The sequence below is a fragment of the Dryobates pubescens genome, chromosome Z (assembly GCF_014839835.1).
Source record: "Dryobates pubescens isolate bDryPub1 chromosome Z, bDryPub1.pri, whole genome shotgun sequence".
Taxonomy (NCBI): domain Eukaryota; kingdom Metazoa; phylum Chordata; class Aves; order Piciformes; family Picidae; genus Dryobates; species Dryobates pubescens.
This window is the reverse complement of record NC_071657.1, coordinates 38,267,046-38,289,679: the sequence shown is the minus strand read 5'-3', so window position 1 is coordinate 38,289,679 and position 22,634 is coordinate 38,267,046. Positions and strand designations below refer to the sequence as shown.

Here is a 22,634-nt window from a genome sequence, read left to right as displayed (position 1 = left end):
AACAAATGCCCCAGGCTTTTGCATTGTGGAAAAGTGACATGTGTTTGTCCTGATCTTCACTAATGAGCCAGACTCCATCTTCCTTCTTCAGGGAGTAGCAGACACCAATCCAGTCATATGGCATATATCTGACAAAGGACAGAGTGTCCCCCATAGAGCATCAAATACAGCCTCTTAGAAAGTCTCTGCTATTTACAAAAAAATAAAGAAAATCCCAACAATCATCTGCAGCCCAGGCAGCTGTACACAGGGCACATTAGGTGTGTCTACCAAGCCTGTCCAGTGAGACCCCAGTGAACAGACCTCTCAAGGGAAGGAGATACAGGAGTTCTCATGCCTGCCCCCGATCCATCTCTGTGGCAGAAACTGATGCCAGGCTGTCCACTCACCAGCCTTTTAGAGATGCTACTCCTTCCTTCTCCAAAGAAATCTACGTTTTATCATTTTCCTGATGTCTGCTGCATGTCTGCATGATCTGGAGAGGAAAAATTTCATTCTCTCATGCTTTGGAACCAGTAGCAGACATGTACATCCCAGAACATGATCTATCATTTATTTCATGGCTGTTTCCCAAGGCTACGATTCAGACAGCAGCTCTTTTCAATAGACACTTCTCCAGAGCATGATTAAATCAAACAAACTTGGAGACAAGCACTTAAATGCTTCACTTGCCACAAAACTGACGAGAGATTATGGGCTGGACATGACTTCCACCTTATTTAATTATCTGCAAGGACAGGTTTTATTAACTCATGTTTTCTCTCTGGAAAAAAACCCAAACAACTCTGACTTAAAGCACTCTTAACAGTTTGACAACAATCTCAGCTTTTCTTGCTAGCCTGGGGAAGTGCTTGGTGAATTTGCCATCTAAGCCAGAAAACTGGAGACTGGACCATAAAAGGGAATGCCAGAATGAATACTGCATGGGTCTCATCTTGCAAGCTGGACCAATATCACTTGGAGAGGGGAAAGACCTTCCGTCTCTTTTTCAACCAAATACCTGTAACCAGCTACCCAAACAGCTACTGAATCAGCATTGTCTGACTTCACTGGTTCCACTTACAAGCTCTACTAATTAAGCCACAAAAACCCTCTCGGACCTTTCCTCTTTCTGAGAATTGATGATCTCTGAGTCCCCACATGTGAGTCCCCCTAGAGAAATAATTTTGGTACAAGAATATAAGAAATTAACTGCTGCAATGGCAGGCAACATTCTAGACACCTTCCTTATTTTAACTCTAGTACTGTTTCCTACAGCTCCAATTTGACCCTTAGCAGACTGTAGTGTAAAAAAAAACAGTGGGATTTCTGTTTGCAGGATTTGTTCATGTATGCTCATAAGCTCAGCAAGAAACTTATAACTTTCCTTTTTGTGAGGAAATCCTGTAACTCTGTAAGAAGTTGATGAATTATATCTCCATTTTTCCTTCAATAAGCAAGCAGGTCAAATAAAAACATGGATTTTCACAAGATCTCACCAGCTGATACTTTTATTTCAACTGGAAAGAGAAAAAAAAAAAAAGCATGCAAAGAGAGCTTCTGAAAAGTCCTGTTTATTTTACAAAACTGCCAATAACTGAAAGGTCACTGGCCATTCTCACCCACCTCAAAACCTTGTCACATGCATGAACCATTGGACCCATTCAAAAGGCACCTGCTAACCACTGGCAGTGCTGTGAGTCAGTCTCTATATGCAGAAGTAGTGAATAGAAGAAAGGCACGAAAAGGCATGCACATAAGGACAAAGACATAAAGAATTACCAAGATACTTGTCTGAATAAATCATCTAGGTAACAACTAGGCACAGGGTCCCCAAAGTCTAGCCAGCAGGGTGCAAGGTCTTCAAGTGGTCCCAGGGCACTATGCAAGCCCTTCCTTTCAAGGGTAACGTAAAGTTGGCTTTTGAAGCAGAAAACTGACTTCTTGTGTACGTAAGACCATACTGAAAAGCCCGTCAAGAGGGAAAGGAATACATTGCAAGTATTTCTTATACCTGTTCCATACACAGAAAGAGCCAGCAACACCTGTTGTGAGGCTGGTAAACAGACAAAACCAAAACTAAGTTCAGAAAGCTAGCCAGGATGACCCAGACTGTCTTCTCCAGGTTTTGTTTCCCAGGCTTTCTGCTCATATTCAGTTTCCTCCTCATTTCAAGAGTCATTTTTAGGGAAATAACCATGTGAACGTCACAGGAGATATCCTGGGTGTCTTCTGCAGCCCACAGGACAGGGATACACTTGTGCTCTCTGATCCATAACCACACCATCCTCCCCTGAAGCCACTGTCAGAAGAAGCCCTGCCTGGGGACATGTCTTTTCCACCTTCAGCTAGTAGCAGCACAGTTGATCCCAGGCAGCCAAGAAAGCCTGAGTCACACTGCTGGGTAAAAATGTGCTTAGTCTTTGCAGCAGAAGTTCTCAGGCAGAAGTTCAACATCTCCCCAAGCTGGTCAGCACGAGTCCACTGGCTCTGCCCCTGGGACCGCAGTAGTTAGCCCAGCACCAGCTGCAGCTCTCATCACAAGTGGTTTATCAAAGGTTAAATAAAAAAAGCAACAAAATTAGCAGAACCCTGCAAATGTAAAACAGGTTACAGCAGCAGCAGATGCCAGAGACCACAGGTGTCTGCATGCAGTCTGCATATAGGTGCAGATGCGCCCATCCTCTAGACTAGGGTGTGTCCCTGCGCCAACGCCTTTTGCCAGGACTTGATGAGGTGTAACACACTGCTATACAGTACTCCGTTTGCTGTTTCAGTTGACTCTCCCCAACAGCTGTTGCTTGCACACAGATCTGCACTGCTTCACCATCTCCTATTTGCCACAATCCTCCAAAATCCAGATCTTGAAATGTTCTCTCTTCATGCATGGATCTGCAACACTTAGCCCTTGACAAGCATTAGGGCCTCTGATCACTTAGCACCTGTAGTTCCTTGACAGGCTCAAAGCCCACACATCCCCTATGCCTTATGCATTTTCTCCATTCTGATCTGGACGTAGCAAGGATGCCAGAGTAACACCCCAAAAGCCTGTGGGTTAGTGCATGGCATGGCATGTCTGTTGATGTTGCTCTCAATTTCAAATTCAACTGGTTTGTACAACAAACGTTCTTCTAACAAGCCAATATACATTATTCATAAAACAGCACAGAGCTGTTCAGCAGCATATGGAACCGATGAATGTTTTTTTAGTGTGGGTGGAGATAGGGTTGATAGGAATGTTTTAGGGGGAAGGGAAGGAAAGGAGATCATTTCACCCAGGGAATTTCAAGTGCGTCACCAACCAGAGAACATTTCTAAGAGAAACTCCTCTGTTAAAAATCTGGTTTGTATGGAGAAGTGGGGGAGGTGGAGAAAGAAAAAAAGGAAGGGAAGATTGTGCCAGATATATCATCATAAAACAGAAAAGGATGGTTAGCTGAGGCTCCTGAGAGCTAAGAAATTAATGCCACAGTAGAAATGTGCCCTCTTGGGGCTCAGGGATTGCTACAAAAGATTTGTTCAGTACTTGCTGGAGTGTTTCATCAGTTTTATTAGTAAAAGCAGCCTACTGAATTATTATGGGTGAACACAGAAGAGGCTACAGAAGTGTTTCTTGTTAGTAAAGCACCTACACAGCCTAGTTCAGAAATTGTCATCCTGGCTGTGTGCATTTGCAGGCAGGACAGGCAGAGGCACTCTGCAATTCAGTCCACGGCTGTAGGAAAACAGTCTGCTGGAAGGAGAGACTGCTGAGCATGCTGGGTTACACAGATGATCCTAAGGTCCTCTGGCTCACCTTGCAAACAGCCTGTGTTTGAGCCTACTCTCCAGAGAGCAACAGTACATCAACTCACGCTGTCCTTTACTTGGGTTCTCCTGTTGGCACGAGGCTGTGATACCTTCCCATAATACACATGGGATGCACTGACTAGTGAAGCCTCTGTATGTACAGGTTCATGTGTGTACGTATGTGTGCACAGAAGCACTACCTGATGTTTTTCAAGGAGATGATAGGTCTTTGGGCTGCCTAGCTTCTTTGACACTGGCAGCAGGTAGACCTTGTATGCCAGCATCATGTTAGTGTTTTATTCACATTGGCTAGGGCATGAGGATATAAAATGCTTTCTAGCTGAGCAAAACAGGCTGAGTCACATAAGTGCTAAGCATCAGAGGAGTATGTTTCTGAGGCACAAATGGGTTAAATCTGTCTCCTGCCCTATGTCAGCTGAAGCAGTCACAAAATCGGGTCTTGATCTTTGTAATTATTTAATATAGAGAGCAGATAAAATACAAGATAATTGAGACACCAATGGGGGAAACACGCCCACACACAAAAAAAAAAATAATAAAAATAAGAGGACAGGTCTACAAATCAAGCCCTGCTTGAGACTGAGGGGATATACATGGCACCGTTGACCAGAAAGCCTAGATGTGTTAAGAGAGATGATGCAGACTTACGCTGACAAAAAGTCCACCTTTGCCAAGCTACACATTGGCAACAATTTCCAGGGCTCTTCCACCAACACCACAGTACAAAAGAGCTAAAGGTCAAATACTAGTATGTGCTCTAAATCAGTGACATCTTATTAAAGTAGATGGGCAGACAAAGAACAGAAAGGGGAACAGACATATGGAAAGAACAGGGCTGCCCAAAATCACAAGACCAATCAGAGGCAGAGTCGCTTCTCATCCTGTCAGTTGGGCAGGCATCACTGATTGGCATGCAGGGATCTTCTCAGCCCCCCATAACACAGCTTTTCCACATCTTAGATGCTCCACAGATAAAAGTATCTTTGAACTAAGAAAACACCACTACAAACAAAAATAAAGCTGCAGTATGCTTCCCAACTTACTGAACCAGGCAGGAGAAGAAATGGGTGTCTCACACAACAACCTACAGCACTCAGGAAGCAGAAATGTTAATCCTACAGAGGGGTGAACAGGGAGCATTCATTACTGCAGTAGCTAACTATGTCAAACACCATCCCTAGGAGAATGTCCCAGCTCTGAGAACATTACACCATGTGTACACAGAAGACACAAAGTCTGGGAGGGGGAACAGAGGTACAGAGACTAAGTGAATCACATGATGTCAAAAGAACGGAGTTTCCATCATATGTAGAGACTCTTCGTGCATAAACCCTTCCATAAATACCATGCAATTATTCTCATTCCTGGGGTTGTAGTGATCACAACAGCAGGGTACCACAGCACTTGCCAGATGCAGCCTTTACCTTGGTGTTTGGTGGAGTAGCAGATACTGCATCAGCAACAACCTGAGAATGATGGCCATGCTGTTTCTCTGCCACAACCTTAGCAGTACACTATTTCTCAGTTATGGTCAATAAGGCCCTCAAAATGGAGGTCAAAAATGAGAATGAATAAAATGCTTCAGTTATTTCTAATTGCATTTGTCTGTGATTAAAGCTCTGCAGCTGAGGCTCTGAAATACCATAAACCCTGTAAGCTGGCAGAGAGTGATCTGCTAGGAACTACCATGCAGCACTGCAATCACTTCACCACAGGAGAGAATGTTTCTTTCAGGACAGATATGAGATTTAGGAGAAGGACAGTACAGGAAGTCCATGAATGTGCCTGCTTGTTTGCATGCACACAGACACAAGACATGGTTAAAGGCCTTTGGCTGATGCTTTGAAATATTTCAGCCTCATTCAACACACCTTTGCAAGTGGTTGTATCTTACAATTGCAAGGCAGAATCAATTTGCAGCATGAATGAAATTAGAGGCTTATTTGGTCACTGCATAAAGTTCACCCAGCACTTGGAGATGCACAGCACCCTTGGGAGACAGCTATTAATGCACTTGCCAGGGTTTTCTGGGTGCCTCTCAGCTCTTGAGCAGGAACAAGGAATGAGGAAAGAGAAGATACTGCATGGAGCAAGCTTTTTTTGCCTAGGAAACGAACAGCTGGGCTGGGCAAGGAAATGCTGCACACAGCCAACCCAGCAGTTCGGTATAGTCTGTGCTACTGACCACTACCATACACTAATGTATTCCTATGAAAGCACAGGTGATGCTTTTCCTAAAAAATACCTGAGAGCAGTATTTAATCATGCATGCAAATGAGATGGTATTTTTATGTAGCAGCCACACCTACTAAACCACAGAGGTGTAGAAAAGGAGCAAAAAAACTATTTTCTTCTGTGGAAATAATTAACGTCCAACAGATAATTCCAAGGACATCACTTGTGAACTCCAGCACCTTTCCCGAGAGCCAGAGCTCAAATTAGCATCCTCACTAGCAAGTTTTCACTGTTTACTACTGTACCAAGCCCAGCGACAGGGCATTCCTCTAAGACTCAGTCACTACCATACACCATTTCACCTTCAAGTCTCTTCTCAAAGCTGCGGATTTTTTTCTGACCTGACAGCAATTCTGTGATCACTGCAGATGATTCCTGCAGAGCATAACCTTTTCAAAACCACCACCTCCACTCCTGGCTAAGAGAAACACTATGAATATTTAGTCATTTACCTTGCTTTCTTTAGTAGAAAACTCAGAGGAGTTGGAGATTTTCATAGATTTTGACCGATGGGACTGCCGCCAGAGAGATTCTTCTCGGGAGTATTTCACCGAACCTGTGGCTCTCACCCGGACTTTGCTGGTGCTCTGAACACTGTTAACTCCGATCATTTCCAAAAGTGAGCGTATGGGATGAGGAAGAAGAAAGCTAATGGCACTTCCCAATCCCCTGCAGAGGAATTGGAAAAGGTCACGTCTGGAGAGCCCAGGCTCAAATAATCAGTGTTTGCTTAAAGCGCACTAGACTGTTTTCTCCAGCATCTTCAGGCACACTGTTTGGAGCCAGCCTGATTGTTCCAAGCATTGCTCACGTCACTGAACAGCGAGGGGAAAAAAAAAAAAAAAAAGACGAAGGGGGAAAAAAAAAAGAGAGGAGGCTGATAGAAACTCCGCCCCTGCTCCATTCCCCTCTTCAGCATCAACTCCCCCTTCATACACTCACCGACAGCCAGAGGGAGAGAGGTGGATAGAAAGATGCTGGAACAAATGCCAGCAGATCAAGCAAGAGACTAATTTGCAGTTCACACGGCCACACTTCCCTGCCTGCAACAGCCTGCCATGCTCATTACTGCCTGTGATAACAAAGGACACCGTGAAAAGAGTCTTCAATCACCTGCCAGTTCCTGAATGTGAGAAATACTGCTGTATTCCCAAAGCACAGGAGAAACGAGTGAACGCCCAGAGCACCATCACGAAGTTCTGGCAAGTCCCTGAGAGAAGACCCAGTACATTTCTGCAACTTTAAGTGCTTGCACTTGTTAGCCAGAGTCCCTGCCTGGGGTGCCTTCCCAGGTGGCATGGAAGAGCAAAACCATTTCCATGCTCTAAGAGGGGTTTAGTGGAAAAGACATGACTTTCCCAACGTGAGCAGTGAAAAAATAGTGGCAGAGCTATAAGAAAGCACCTGGGGACCCATGTCTCCCCTATGCATGCAGAAGAGCTCTGGCTATACCTCTTCACAAGCAGACTGCAGGTTCGTTGCCTGACCCCGTGAAAGACACCCTGCGCTTCCCCTGCAGGAAGTGCAGTGTCCAGAAATGGGAAGAACCACACACAGCAGATGAGGCACTGCTCCAGCCTGCAGGTGCCCAGCCCGTGGGTGTCCAGCCCTATGGGCCAGGCACAGGGGGCAAGGTGAAGACAGCATCAATGGCAGCAGGCACTCCTACCAATCCACTATATAAAGTAAAAGAGAGACATTGACTGAAATGTTGCAAAAGCACTATCATTTATGGCTCCTGGAGACCCAGCACACAGCAGACTGTGCATTGCCATGGCAACCTGCTCCGATGAGAGAAAGATATCTCTGTTGTGCTCGGTACTGTGTGTGGCAGCAGGTGGAGCAGCTCGTGCAAGCTCCAAGGCTGAAGAGGACAAAAGGGACATAACTCTGAACTCACAAGAGGCAAGCAGCTTGTGCAGAGAAAGCACATGTAGCTGAAAGACTGTGTGGCACTGAAACCTCACCAAGGGCTACAAGCCTGCACGGTGCCACCAGCCCACTAGGCAGGGCAAGGCTAACAGCATCGAGGTCATGGTCTGGGAAGACACCAGGGCCTCTCCCACTCTCACCATGACACACAGGGAGCTGCAAGGTCATGCACATGGCCAGGGACAAAGGATTGCTGACCTGAAATGCCAACATGAATGTCCAGTGTCAAAACACACCAGGCAGCCAAAAGCTGGGTAGAGGAGCTCCAGCCTCCAGCCATGTCTAAGTCCCATCTAGTGCCAGCTGAACCACATTAAAGTAAAGTCAGAGTTTGCTCATTATACATCAACATGTGCAACAGCATCCTATAGGTAAGAAGCAGATTAACTGACTGGGCTTTTTCTGTGGTTACACCTTTACAGCCTCTTGCAATAAGGGAGTTAGTGGGCAAATGGCTAGACAGCCACAGCTGGGGTTAGAGTGGCTGGAGAGCAGCCAGGCAGAAAGGGACCTGGGGGTACTGGTTGACAGCTGGCTGAACATGAGCCAGCAGTGTGCCCAGGTGGCCAAGAAGGCAAATGGCATCCTGGCCTGCATCAGAAACAGTGCGGCCAGCAGGAGCAGGGAAGTCATTGTGCCTCTGTACTCTGCACTGGTTATACCGCACCTGGAGTACTGTGTCCAGTTCTGGGCTCCTCAGTTTAAGAAGGACATTGAGATACTTGAACGTGTCCAGAGAAGGGCAGTGAGGCTGGTGAGAGGTCTTGAGCACAATCCCTGTGAGGAGAGGTTGAGGGAGCTGGGGTTGTTTAGCCTGGAGAAGAGGAGGCTCAGGGGAGACCTTATTGCTGTCTACAACTACCTGAAAGGAGGTGGTAGACAGGTGGTGCTTGGTCTCTTCTCCCAGGCAACCAGCACCAGAACAAGAGGACACAATCTCAAGCAGTGCCAGGATAAGTTTAAGCTCAAGGTGAGGAGATAGTTCTTCACAGAAAAAGTTGTTGGCCATTGGAATGTGCTGCTCAGGGAAGTGGTTGAGTCACCATCCCTGGAGGCGCTCAAAAAAAGAGTGTATGTGGCACTTGGAGCCATGGTTTAGCTGTCAGGAGGTGTTAGGTAGTAGGTTGGACTTGATCTCTGAGGTCTTTTCCAACCTGGTTGATTCTGTGATTCTGATCCTAGATGGATTTTTGCTCATAAAAGCCACTGCTGCCTCCCTAGTATGCAGCAACCCTTCAGTCAGCAGTCACTTTTTGCTTGTGCTATCTCCAGTTTGAATACCTACAGATTCAAAGCCTTCCCACAGACTGCAATAGGTGTGAACCATGCTGAAGGGCAATAGTGAGTGGAACATGGAACAAGGAATCTAAGTATAAACATTAAAACTGTCCCTGAGGTGAGAAAGTTCTTATCCCCCACAGATCTTGCCACTGTCCTGCTTGAGGTACAGACTTTCACCTGGGAAACAAGCAGTCCACAGCAGTCAGACCCAGTGAGCCTGTCCCCACCTTGCACATGAAGACTGAATCCCACACATGCTCCAGCCTTTTTACAAAAGTCCTGTCATTGCTAGGAGGCATATGAAGGGACTGAGAACCCTTTTTCTCTTGTGCTCTAAGTTACTTGTGCCATTTCACAGAAAGGATTTTAAGTTACTTAACTCATCTGAAATTATCCAGTGCTAGTGGAAAAGCTTTTCAAAGAAAATCTCTTCTTAGAGGAAATTTTCACTGCAATCAAACAGCTCTGGATGAGCTAAGCAGCAGGTCCTGACAGGTGCTACGTAAATGGCCACAAATCACTCCCTGTTCTAGCAGCCCCCTGCCTAGCAGATTATTCTTGCTGTCAGATTTATAAGGCCACCTCCCCAAGCACCCTCAACACATCTGAAATACTTATATATTCCCAAATAGCACATATAGACCTAGGCCAACATGAATTACACAAAGCAATTTAATTATTAAACACAAGCCAGACTGAATCACAGCAACATTCCTTGTTTGTTGCCCACAGCACCATCACCACTAAGTGCAGCAGCTCTCCAACTAGCATTCCCTGAGCTGAGGCCAGCAGATACTTAGGCAGGACAAGAACCTTAATGCACAAGGGAATAGGTCTGGCTCCGTCATAGCCAAGCATGCATCCAAAACGTCAAGGGTGTCAGTCTGCATTTTTTTCAATCTTACTTGTTTTCCAGTGGAGTATAGAAAACACTTCTCAGCTCATGCTCTCCAAGAATGAGAGCCTCATGAGACCATGCTTCTGAAGCCTTAAATTTCTTCAGCTCAGATTCCACCAGTGCTCCTGATTTTCATCTGCAAGTCTTGTATCCTTGACTGAGCCAGTAGCCCTTTGTACACAATGACTGCCTTCTTCTAGGGAAAGACCACTCTTCAAGGATAGAAAAGTCCCACCATTTTAGAAATCTGCACACACAGAGACTTGGTTTCTGGCTGTATCTGAGCAACAGGGATGCCTGAAGGCAAAGTGGGTTGTTAACGTAAATAGAGGGATAGAAGGGATTTTTTTAAAGAGGGGCTGAAATAGATGGACATTACCAGGAAAAATCAAAGCTGTCTGCACTCAGAGGGCCCTCCAGGTATGTCAAGAAGCCATAATCATCCCTGTGATCAGAGGCCAGCAAAGACCTCTGATAGGAAAGAATATAGATACTTGATCAGTATTTAGTCTGAACAGCCTACTGACACCACTGGGGTGACCAAAAGGATGGTACCTCTATTTATGGACCTTCCCTAGAAGTACCTCTAAGGAGCAAGTCATAAATCGGCAGAAGAATTCAAAACTGTGGTCTAAAACAAATGCAAAAGGGAATATCCACAGTCTCGACTGTTCCCTCCATCTCAGGATTTCAAGGCCCTCTAAAAGCGTTGCATCTATCACAGACACGATAGCAGACATCACCCACAGAGGGAACAAACAGCCATTCCAACTTACTGTGCAATAATCTCCCTTCCATCTCTTTCTCCTACCAGTTAAGCTTCCTTGAGAGGCAAAAAAATACTCAGTTCTTGCTTGGTCCTCCTAGTGTTATTCAGCAAATCAAGAACACAAGAAGAAAAGCTGTGGAATCGAAACTGAAACCCCAGGACCACATCATTGTGTTTGAAGAACTCCAATATCCTCACACAAAGCCACAGGAGTCCATTTGTATCATTTAAGCTTGGTCCCGGTAACAAAAATACCAATAAAGTACATAAACACACACACACATCTGTGGTAGTAGGGCCAAACAGGCCCAGCACAAACCCAGAACAAGTCCTGGTATGTCCAGGCGTGATCCCCCTCTTTCCCTCCCTCCTGCAGGGGTCTGGGGAAACACGGGAAAAAGACAAAGAACCCATGTGTCAGGGAGTCTGCTAAACAGGGATATGTCCTCCCTTTGTGGTAAACAGGCACATGCACTGCCCATGCTTCCCCCAGACTAGGTTTATGTCTTTACCTTATAGGGTCACAGCCTAGGGAAATCCCATTCTATTGGTCACCAATTGGCCAAATTGATCCTCGAGCAAATGATAAAAGTAAAGCCAAATTGTAAACAAGGTGCCTTATCTTGCCTAAGATCCAGGAAAAGAAGCCACAAGCCTTGCCCTGACTTGCAACTCAGAATCTTTGCTGTGCCTCAGCTTACCTGGAAAGATGCAAGCCCCTTCATGTAAGCGGCACTGAAACCACAGTCAGCCTCTTCATGTTGTAAAAGCCCAGGAGCAGCCAGAAGTGTCTTGCTGAGCAGATGGGACAAAGCCAGAGTGAGCCAAGACCCAGAGAACCATCCCCGTGCAGAGATAAATCACTTCCAGCCTAAGCGCCTGCTTCTCAAACCCAGACCTCACAGCGAAGCACAGGGAGAAACAGGCTCCTGTCCAAGAGCCTGAAACCTGGGACAGCCTGTGAATCCTGGGAAGCTTCAAGAGCCGCCTGCCATCGTGCCACAGCTGGCCCGGCCCCTGGGACACTGTGACAACCCTGCTGGCAACCAGCGCCCAAGAGCACCCCAAAAGCCACTAGCGGCTAATGTACAGCAGCAGCAGCAGCACCCCTCCACATGGATGGAACTCCTGCTGCTCTGAGTAGCCTGGACCATATTGCAGCCCCAGACAGAATTCCTGAGAAATAACATTGTGAGTGATTGGTTATGTCTATGAAGCCTCTTTGTAGAAGGTTCTACCTGTCTTAACCACTGCCATCTTGGCAAGGCTCCTGTCGAGTCTGCCCCTAGTGGACAAGCCGCATAACCCCACTGCGATTCTCTTTCCTGGAGTTAGTTTCCCAGTTTGCTTAACACGATTTACGTTGTTAATATTGCCTATATACTGTACATATCAATTGTAATTACAATACAACTGTATACCTGTGCTTATTGATGAGTTTTTTTGGGGGGTTGTAATATTAATAAATAATAACTAGTATTTTTAGCAGTATCTTATTTTCTATATTAACAAATCATAATTCATATTCATAACAACATGCATTACCTAAAATATTTATGCAGAACAGTGAAGTGGCACTACTTAATGCTGACATTAAATGAGGTTTGTTAAGCAAACATTGCATCCTTCATAGGATTGCTTTTCATCTTCCCTAATGCTTGCTTTTATTCTTCTCCCCAAAATGTAGTTTTCCCCATTAGAGACCATTTTCTATTACCAGACCTTTATGGAGGTGCTGGGTGTTATCCCACTCCAAATTTGCCAGCAAAAAAACACCTGTTGATGTCCTTCAGAAAGAACTTTCATTTTCTTATGCTTTATATTGCCTGTGCTCTGAAAGAATCCCTGGGGATGACTCCAATTTCTCTCAGAACACAATGGAAAGCGGTCACATTACTACAGCCCAGAGAAACTATCCCATGTCACCTAGGTTACTATAGCTATAAGCATGTGCTCTCAGACCCCCTCAACCATGCAGCAAAGTACATCAAGTCATGGCACCAGGGAAATGCATTGCTCCTATGACCCCATGAGAGTCTGTATGTCATACTTTATGCAAGAAGCAGGCTAAAACCACATCCACTACCAGCTGGCTTTTGGTCACAGATATGAGTCTTCACTACTGACTTGTTACATTAGTAAGCCCTGAAAAGACAGCAGTGTCAAAGCCATATTGGCTGGTATCACTGTACCAAACTGAGCCAAAAGAAACCACTCCTAAGATAAGTGTCCTACTGAGAATGGTCAGAAACCTCAGATTTAATAAAAATAAGGTCTTTAATAGCAGGGATGCAAAGCAATCGTGTCCATCTTATGCTCATTAGCATTGCAAGTGAAGAGACATCATCACCCATCTTCATTTTCCTCACAGCATAATCGAAAACAGTTCTGTGTCACAGACTAGCTGCTGCATTTCCTGGCAAAGCACTACAGTCTCCAGGGGGAAAAGTTTCTCCTCTTGCATTCCTCCTTTTGGAAACTCCTCTACTGCCAACAGAGCTGACAAAGGAGGTGGGGAAAGGGAGGAAAATGGAGGAGGGGCGAGGGAAAGCAGAGAAAGGTAGAGAGAAAGGGGGAAAAGGGAGGAGAAGGGGATGGAAGGGGGGGTTGAAGGGAAAGGATAGGGAAGGGAGGGGGAGAAGTGTGGGGGGAAGGAATTGAAGCCACTTTGAGAACCACACAGGTTTCAGGTGGGTGGTGCCTGTGCTTAGAAGCATGCAAGCAGCAGCTCCAGGGGGTAAAATGGGCCTAATTTTTGACATCCCTTTCCTCCACAAATGCATGTACCTATTAAGTTGATGTCCAGCAGTCTTGTTCCAAAAGCAGGAGAAATCCTTCCTAATTCTCACAGGTCCTGCATACTTTGATTACCCAAGGATGTGTGGCTTTGGAAGAAAACTAAATGTTCCACTTAACATCACAGGAATGGAGGAAAAGAAACAAAAACAGAATTTAAGGAGTAACCCAGTGCTCTTACTTAAAAGAAAACAGTGTAACTGAGTCAGAGAGAGAACCATTCAAAGTCATTTGCAAAGGGTGGTGATAAACAGGAGCAAGGAATACCAAAGATTTATACAGCAATAATTCTAAAATTGGTGGAAGTAATGTTTTGTCCTCTATTTTTTTTTTAATATGGTATAAATTATATTCCTACTCCTCCTTCCCTTGAATTGCAGCAAAGAACTTAAATTTCAAGCAGATCAGTGGGTGGAAGATCAAAGAATGTTTTTCAGAATTTGTTTTCTACCTACATGGAGGTGGGAGTAATATGTCATAGGGACCAAAATGTATGTGTGACATTGTATTAGAGATTTCCCAGCTCAAAAAAGCCCAAAATTCCTCCTTAAAGTGGCTGAGCACTTCACTCCCAAAGACTACCAGTCTGTATCCTCCACACCAACAGCATGAGTAATGGGAAGCTCTGAAGCGTGACATTCATCCTCAGGAGCTGCTAAGCATTTCAGTTAAACCAGGGCACAACTGACATCATTGGCTATCTGACAGGCTGGAGAAGCTACACACCAGAAGACTCACTTGCCTAATCAACCTGGACAAGACACTGCAGAGACCTGGCTTCCACAGATGAAAATCAACCCCCCAAAACATTCACTAGGAGCCTGGTATTGAGCCATAAAACTGCTCCTAGTAGTAATGGAAACTCTTAGCTGATTCTGCTTGGGTTTCATGCCTTGCTGACACAAAAGACTGGTGGGCTTATATCTTTTGAATAACATTTCGGAGAGCAAAGGGATGAAAGCCTGGAGGAGCAAAAACTAATTCAGAGAAATGCAGATCATGAAAGCAGAAACAGGCCTACCCTCTGAAACACTTGCTTTCTAGGGGATAAATAATCCCCAGCACCACATCTAGACCATAGAGGAATTCTTATTCCTGGATCGACATTACAAAATTTCAGATTTTAGGTTCTAAAGTTCTGCCTTTCCTGCTCAAGAAGAGCTGGTAGAGAGCTTGCTTCTAGGCTTTTGCTATTGCTTGTGTTGCTTTCCTTGACACAATACCTATGCTTATTTGACTTGAGAGAAGTGCATAAAGATTTTTCTCATTACATGCATTCAAGCAAGTTCCTAGAATGCAAAACAGAAAATACATTTGCATTTCAATGGGGCAGGGGAATGTTAGGATGTTCATTATTCATGGGACCCAAAGCAGTGCATGCACCCTCATAACCTGGTCCAATTCACAGTTCTGCGCAGGTCTGCTTTAACTAGACAGGACAAGCAGCACTCCCCAGAAAATCTCGAGTCAACACAAATAAAGGTTATAGAAGCAGGAAGGTCCTGGATGAGGATGGGGGCGGAGCAAAAATAATCCGGGTGTTCCCTTCAGTCACTGTGGCTTTGTGGCTTTTCAGAGAGTGAAAGGAAAGTGAGCTTCTGCAAACAACTGCTTAAAACAAGGATTAATGATTTTGTCCTGCATTCCCTGACTTTCATACTGCCAGATTAGACACTGCTGTCTCCTAGCAGCTGAAAGGGGCCTTCGGATCTTTCATTTCAAACAGATAAGAAACAGCTGCCCCAGAAACATTTTAACAGGAAACAACTTGATTTTGGGGGAGAAATAAGGAGGGAAGTGTGCATAGCCAAAATTAGGCTCTTTCCAAGCCAATCTCCCCTTCCTATTCCAGACAATCTCAGGAGACCAGCTTTGAAGAAGGCTATGATCACATAATACAAACCCAGAGCATCATCAGTAAAGATGGTATATCACTGCACCAGATTAAAACTGGTGTGAGCACAGGAGGAAGGAAGGAACCATGCTGCAGATAAATTGCTCCTATGCAGTACTCACGAGGTTCTTGACATTGCATCAGAGTGATTTCATTTCTCTTCCAAGCAGGGAGACCCCTTCCTATAGAAATAAACTACCAGCAGTCTGGCCGTGATTCTCTTAGGCTAGCAACCCATAGGTGGGACTAAGTTGTTTCTGATGTCTTCAGCTCTCTGTTGCTTATGGTGGTGGTTCATCCCTCCACCTCTTTCCTCACGATCCGCAGCAGCACCTGTGGCAGCTAATTGGGGACATCAGGTACATCTGCTGTGAGGAGATGAGTGAAGAAGCTGGATCCCTTGTTCTCTCTCAGTCCTGGTAAATCTGTCACTCATCCCCACCTGTAAATGCTATCGACTGTGTGACTCATCATCAGTCTTAGGAGCGAGCACTGAGCCCATTCATAGCAGAGTACCACTGCACTAATTTGAACATGGGCAGTCATAACACTTGGTCTTTGGCACTCCTTCCAGGTCTTCAGCTCTCCAGAACAAAGGAACCCTTGCTATAGAAAAGTGTAAGATCAAGGCTGAAATTCAAGATCACCTTGCCTTATCACAGCTTGATACAATATAAAATTATTTGTCTGCTTGGAGTGTGAAAGCTCAGAGTCAAAGGACAAGAGTTTCAAAAAGGTTTCCAGCTTTTGAAAAATTTCCCTTTCAATAACCTCAATCTACCTTTAACAGACCTGACTGACTTTCTACATCAGTCAGACCCACAGAGATAGATACTCTTGATTTACACCAGAGAATCACAGAATCATAGCACTGTTTCAGCTGGAAGAGACCTCTAGGATCATCAAATACAACAACAGCTTGAGATGCTGGTTCTCATTCACAAGAACTATGCCCCAGTATGAAGGTATATAGGAGCCCTGCAGCAAGTATAAACTACCACTCCATAGTAAGCATGCAATTACAGTACATAACCAGAAATCATGCTACTGTCTTCATGTCTACTCTTTACTAGCATCTGATGGCAGATTAACAGGATGTGTGACAAGACAGTCAAAATGCAACCAAGACAGAATGAAAGGGAAGGTACACATATCTGCCTGTCTGGCAACGTACTGAATATATGAACACTACAAACAGATCCCATGGGGAGAACCACACTTTAAATCCCAGTTTGGCATATCTGCCTTTAAGGGTCCCAACTTTAAAAGCAACCTCAGATCTGACAAAAAGAATGAGGAGGAAAAAGCGGTGAATCTTTGTGTAGACATATAGAAAAAAGGAAAATTCTTTCCCATGTTAATGAACAGACAGAAAGACACAGGGTGGGCAAGACCACATTATCATTGTTCATGTCCATCTCTAGCCAGAATAAAATTCTCTGTTCTCAAAGCCACTGGCTTCCCCATGCTTCCCTCACCAGCACTACTCAGCCAATAGGTGCTCAGGCACTCACTCCCACAGGGGCACAGTGCCACCCTGTGGAAACAGTCCTTCCTCTCCCGGGTGGCTGGGAAAGGATGTGGAGCGATGGCTTGCAAACTTCACCAGCTCACTGGCTACACTGCTAATGAACCAGCAAGCCATATGCACTTTGGCACTGTGCTGAAGCAGGGCTCTCTTAATTTAATTTATTGAGACTAATGCAAATTTAATTTCTGCTAAGTCTTTGTAATCATGTATCTAGTGGCAGGGCGGCTGCTACACAGTGATGTAGCTACTGAAAGGCACAATTACTGCCACTCACTCCACTTGATAAATTAAGACAAGGGGAGGATCATCAGCAAATCTTCAGACATGCCAGATGAGAGACCAAGGCTGGGTCCCCAGGACATCAGGGCAGCATGCAGAAAACAGCAGAAAGTGTCAAACAAGGTGGGACACTGTCTCTTGGTTTCTTCCTTTCTGCTACACCCAAAAAAATCTGAGCACAGGCCTTTGCTTTGGTGGGCCAGCAAGGAGCCAGGCAGCCTTTAGCAGAGGAATATCAGCACTAAACACCCAGATGCAGCCCCCACTGGGTAATTCTGCCAGCAGGAAAATAAACAGCAGGTGATTACCAGGTGAGTCTCTCGTCAGTACACTCAGAAGGTTATTTAAACACAGTCTGGAGACCTATTTATTCAGTGAGGACTGTAATAAACCTGCAAATTAATCTCAACACGTGCCTCCATGGCAGACTGAGAAATGAAATTCCTTGGAGGGAAAAAACCAAACAAAAAATAAACCCAACAAACTTAAGCATTGCTGCTAAGAGATGAATACTCTATACCCAGAGGTAAAAAATAAAGGCTTTAAATCTAAAAGCAAGGGGGTTGAGTTTATATTCCTAACTCCTTAGTAAGAACTGAGGGCCAAACAAGAACCTTCCTGAAGAGGCTGGAGAAAATGAAGAAACTATCAATACTAGGAAACAAAGTCTGCAACTTGTAACTATGTGGGTACAGCTGCATCTCAAAACAGGCCTGACATAAAACCCACAGCAGTTCTTCTAATGTACTTTGGTAGGCCTTGGGTCATCTCTCAGATGCAGCAACTCATTTTTATTTCCATTACCAAAAAAAAAATAAAAATTATGAGCTGTATTGTATGTGCTCCTCTGTTCCTTCAAACTGATTACCATTTCTTGTCAGCAATCAGACAAAGGAGAAATGAAACATTCTCATTACTATTGACAATGAAACAAGATTTGTCCTGCTCAGCCTCTTTAGCTGTTTTCCAGATTTAAGTCCCGGCACAAACTTAATGAACAAAACCTGAAGCAAAGCAGTCTGTGCCAGACAACACATTCTAATCTGAAATTACATCTCATGCTCTAATGTGAAAACCTTAAAGTTCCTTTGATGAAAAAACATACGCGCCTTCCAGATATGCAGAGCTCAGGACTAGCCCTTATGTATTCAGTAATGTCAACTGGCTGCTTCTGTTTGCTTTGAAAAGGAGACAGAACTTTGGGATGGCATGAGCTTACAAGACACAACTCTGGAGCTGGCCCTATGGAGTTCAGTCTCACCTCTCCCAAGTTGCATAGACTCTTGATCACAGCCAAGTGAAGGCAAGAGGGAAAACAACAGAATGAACACTGTATACATTACATGTGCTATGGGAGGAGAAACATGCCCATTGCTTGTCATGTCTAACAATTCAGAAATTGCAAGTAGGGTGCTCTGTTTTGAACCATCTCTCAATTGAAAATGAAAACCATGTTCTGCTCTTCATTCCTTACCTTCAACAGTCCCTTTGGGAAGTCTTTGCCATCGTTCATCCCCTGGAGGTTAGCAATGAATTCCTGGCAGGTCATCTTTTTCCCAATATTCTGGAAGGGGTGGTAAAGAAACACAGCATCATATTCATGCTGCTTTCCTAAACTATGTAAAAAAGCAACCTCAGATTAATTGCTCCTCCCTGCTCTCATTTAAGCCCAAGGCAGGCAGCTCTAAGAATGCATTCCAAAGATTATTCAGAAACAAACATCCTTGTGTAAAAATAATTAGGAAAAGGAAGGTGCATTTGGACCCCAAGTCCCCCAAATTCATCTAAAACCAGCTACATACTGGAGGGTAATGGAGGGGTGATAATGAAGCTCCCTGGTATCTGCATGGTGCTTTACACTTTCATGTCCCTAGAGGTTTTACCAGCCTCTAACAGAAAAGCTCTACTTGATCCTGCTGTGGGGCATAAGGAAACAGCCAACTTCCACACCCTTTGTTTACAATTTCCAATGCTCCATTCCAATTGCCCTGAGTTGCACTAAGATATTCAGGAGCAGCCACCGACTTTTCTGTTCACACACCGAGGCTGCCTTGACATTTCCACAGGATTTCCCTCTTTTCTCTCTGCCTGGCTAGTTCTCAGACTGAAAGTTGCCCGAGACACACATGTGGGCAGCAACTTGTAAGTGGGCAGCAACAACAGCACTGAGCTGGTGAAAAAGAGGTCTAATGAAAGTGAGGCAGCCTGGGACAAGCCATGACACACAGGCAAAGGCAGGGGGGAAATGGGGCCCTGTGAAGACCCCACAGACCTTTGGAGATGCCACTGCTGCCAGTCAGGAGAAATGGGTGAAGATGATTTCTCCATGATCAAGATATGCCATGACTGAAGAAATACAGTGGAAGAGTTTTGGTCACAAGCAGTGATTTGTATTAGAATCAAGAGGCCAGACTAACACAGAAGTAGAGCCCAAAGAAGGACACCAATCAGTAATACAAGCCATTCAATGTTACAGGTGCAGGACAGCTTGAACTGCGCATCCTTAACTCCCCTCCATAAGGCACGGAAGGCAGGGAGACATGGAAAACCAGCAAATGTTGCCTGTGAGCCTCATCCCACCACCTATGAAAAGCATAGAACAACTGAAAGAAGACAGGCAGAAACTTTCTCTAGCACCAGGTCAGCTAGCAACAGATGGAGTACATCTGTCCCAGAGGAGGAGAAAGATCTTAGCACATGAGAATGGCCTATGCCCCAAAGGGAAAAAGGTTCTAGGAAGGGAGTTGGCAGGTCTCATTGACAGGGCTTTAAACTAGATTTGAAGGGGGAAGGGGCTGAAACCAGTCCCCCCCAGGCAGGAGTCTGGGGGTGATAAACTGGAGTCAGGGGTGAAACCAGCAGCCCAGCTGAAGTGCACGTATACTAATGCACGCAGCATGGGTAACAAACAAGAGGAGCTGGAAGCCTTGTTGCAGCAGGAAAGTTATGATGTAGTTGCCATCACAGAAACATAGTGGGATGACTCACATGACTGGAGCACTGTAATTGATGGCTACAGGCTCTTCAGGAGAGACAGGCAAAGGAGAGGGAGTGGAGGGGTGGCTCTGTACATCAGGGAGGCACTAGATGCCATGGAACTAGAGATCAAGGATGATCAGATTGAGTGCCTGTGGGTGAAAATTAGAGGGAAGACCAACAAGGCTGACATGCTGGTTGGAATCTGTTATAGACCACCCAACCAGGATGAAGAAGTTGTGAATTGGCAGCTAGAGGCTGTCTCAGGATCATCAGATCTTGTTCTTATGGGTGATTTTAAAGTGCCTGATATCTGCTGGGAACTTAATACAGCAGAGAGGAGGCAGTCTAGAAGGTTCTGAGAGTGTATGGTGGACAGCTTCTTATCCCAGCTGCTGAGTGAGCCTACCAGGGGTAAGGCTTTGATTGACATTCTTTTTACAAACAGAGAAGGGCTGGTGGGAGATGTGGTGGTTGGATGCTATCTGGGGTCCAGTGACCATGAGATAATTGAGTTTTTCATATGCAGTCAAGCTAAGAGAGGCAGCAAAAAAACCTCCATTCTGGACTTCCAGAGGGCAGACTTCAAGTTACTCAAGGCACTATCTCAGAAGGTACCTTGGGAAACAGCCCTTAAAAACAAAGGGGTCCAGGAGGGCTGGACCTGCTTCAAGAAAGAACTCTTGAAAGCACAGGAACAGGCTGTGCCAATGTGCCGGAAGATGAGCTGCTGGGGCAGACGGCCAGCCTGGATGGGCAATGAACTTCTGAATTAATTAAGGGGAAAAAAGAGGGTGTATCATCTTTGGAAGGAAGGTAAGGTTATCCATGAGAAGGTTAAGGATATTGCTAGGTCATGCAGGAAAAAACTTAGAGAGGCAAAAGCCCATTTAGAGCTTAGACTGGCCACTGCTGTGAAGGACAACAGAAAATCCTTCTATAAAGATATTAATGGCAAGAGGAGGGGCAAGGAAAACCTCCACTTCTTGGTGGACATGAAGGGGAACATATTAACTAAAGATGAGGAAAAGGCAGAGGTATTTAACACCTTCTTTGCCTCAAATTTTAATAGCAGGATAGGTTGTCTTCCAGACAGCTGGCCTTCTGAGCTGGCAGATGGAGTCAGGGAGCAGGATAGTTCCCCTGTGATCCAGGAGGAAGTAGTTAGAGACCTCCTTAGCTGCCTGGATCCCCACAAGTCCATGGAACCAGATGGGATCCATCCTAGGGTGCTGAGAGAGCTGGCAGACGAGCTGGCCAAGCTGCTCTCCATCACCTTTCAACAATTCTGACTCACTGGAGAGGTCCCAGATGACTGGAAGCTGGCCAACGTGGTGCCCATCCACAAGAAGGGCCAGATGGAAGAAACAGGGAATTCCAGACCTGTCAGCCTGACCTCAGTGCCAGGCAAGATTATGGAACAGAGATCATCTTGAGTGCAATCACACAGCACTTCCAGGATGGCCAAGGGATCAGGCCCAGCCAGCATGGATTTAGGAAGGGCAGGTCCTGCCTCACCAACCTGATCTCCTTCTATGATCAGGTGACCCCACTGGTGGATGTGGGGAGGGCTGTGGATGTAGTCTACCTGGACTTCAGCAAGGCCTTTGACACTGTTCCCCATAGCAAACTCCTGGCCAAGCTCTCAGCCCGTGGCTTGGACAGCAGCACTCCGTGCTGGGTTAGGAACTGGCTGGAGGGCAGAGCCCAGAGAGTGGTGGTGAATGGTGCCAGATCCAGCTGGCAGCCAGTCACTAGTGGTGTCCCCCAGGGAACAGTGCTGGGCCCCATCTTCTTCCAATATCTTTAATGATGATCTGGATGAGGGGATTGAGTCCATCATCAGTAAATTTGCAGATGACACCAAGCTGGGGGCAGGATTTGATCTGTTACAGGATAGGAGAGCTCTGCAGAGGGACATTGACAGGCTGGACAGATGGGCATGAGATTTAACACATCTGAGTGCAGGGTTCTACACACTGGCCACAACAACCCCATGCAGTGCTACAGGCTGGGGTCAGAGTGGCTGGAGAGCAGCCAGGCAGAAAGGGACCTGGAAGTACTGGTTGATAGTAGGCTGAACATGAACCAGCAGTGTGCCCAGGTGGCGAAGAAGGCCAATGGCTTCCTGGCCTGGATCAGGAATAGTGTGGCCAGCAGGAACAGGGAGGTCATTCTGCCCCTGTACTCAGCACTGGTTAGGCCACACCTTGAGTCCTGTGTCCAGTTCTGGGCCCCTCAGTTTAGGAAAGAT

At 45.5% G+C, this 22,634-nt stretch overlaps 1 protein-coding gene across 3 annotated transcripts in view; it reads right to left on the bottom strand.

Moving 5' to 3' along the window:
* The window catches only part of LOC104305774 (PH and SEC7 domain-containing protein 3), a 116,075-nt gene that overhangs the window by 41,935 nt on the left and 51,506 nt on the right, over positions 1 to 22,634 (bottom strand). For 2 of the 3 annotated variants that reach the window (XM_054179039.1, XM_054179038.1), the window contains one exon: positions 18,879 to 18,968. In XM_054179039.1, coding sequence (XP_054035014.1) covers positions 18,879 to 18,968 — 90 coding nt within the window. Of the gene's footprint in view, positions 1 to 6,476; positions 6,830 to 18,878; positions 18,969 to 22,634 lie in introns of those variants that run through there. The other variant, XM_054179037.1, reaches the window with a different exon arrangement.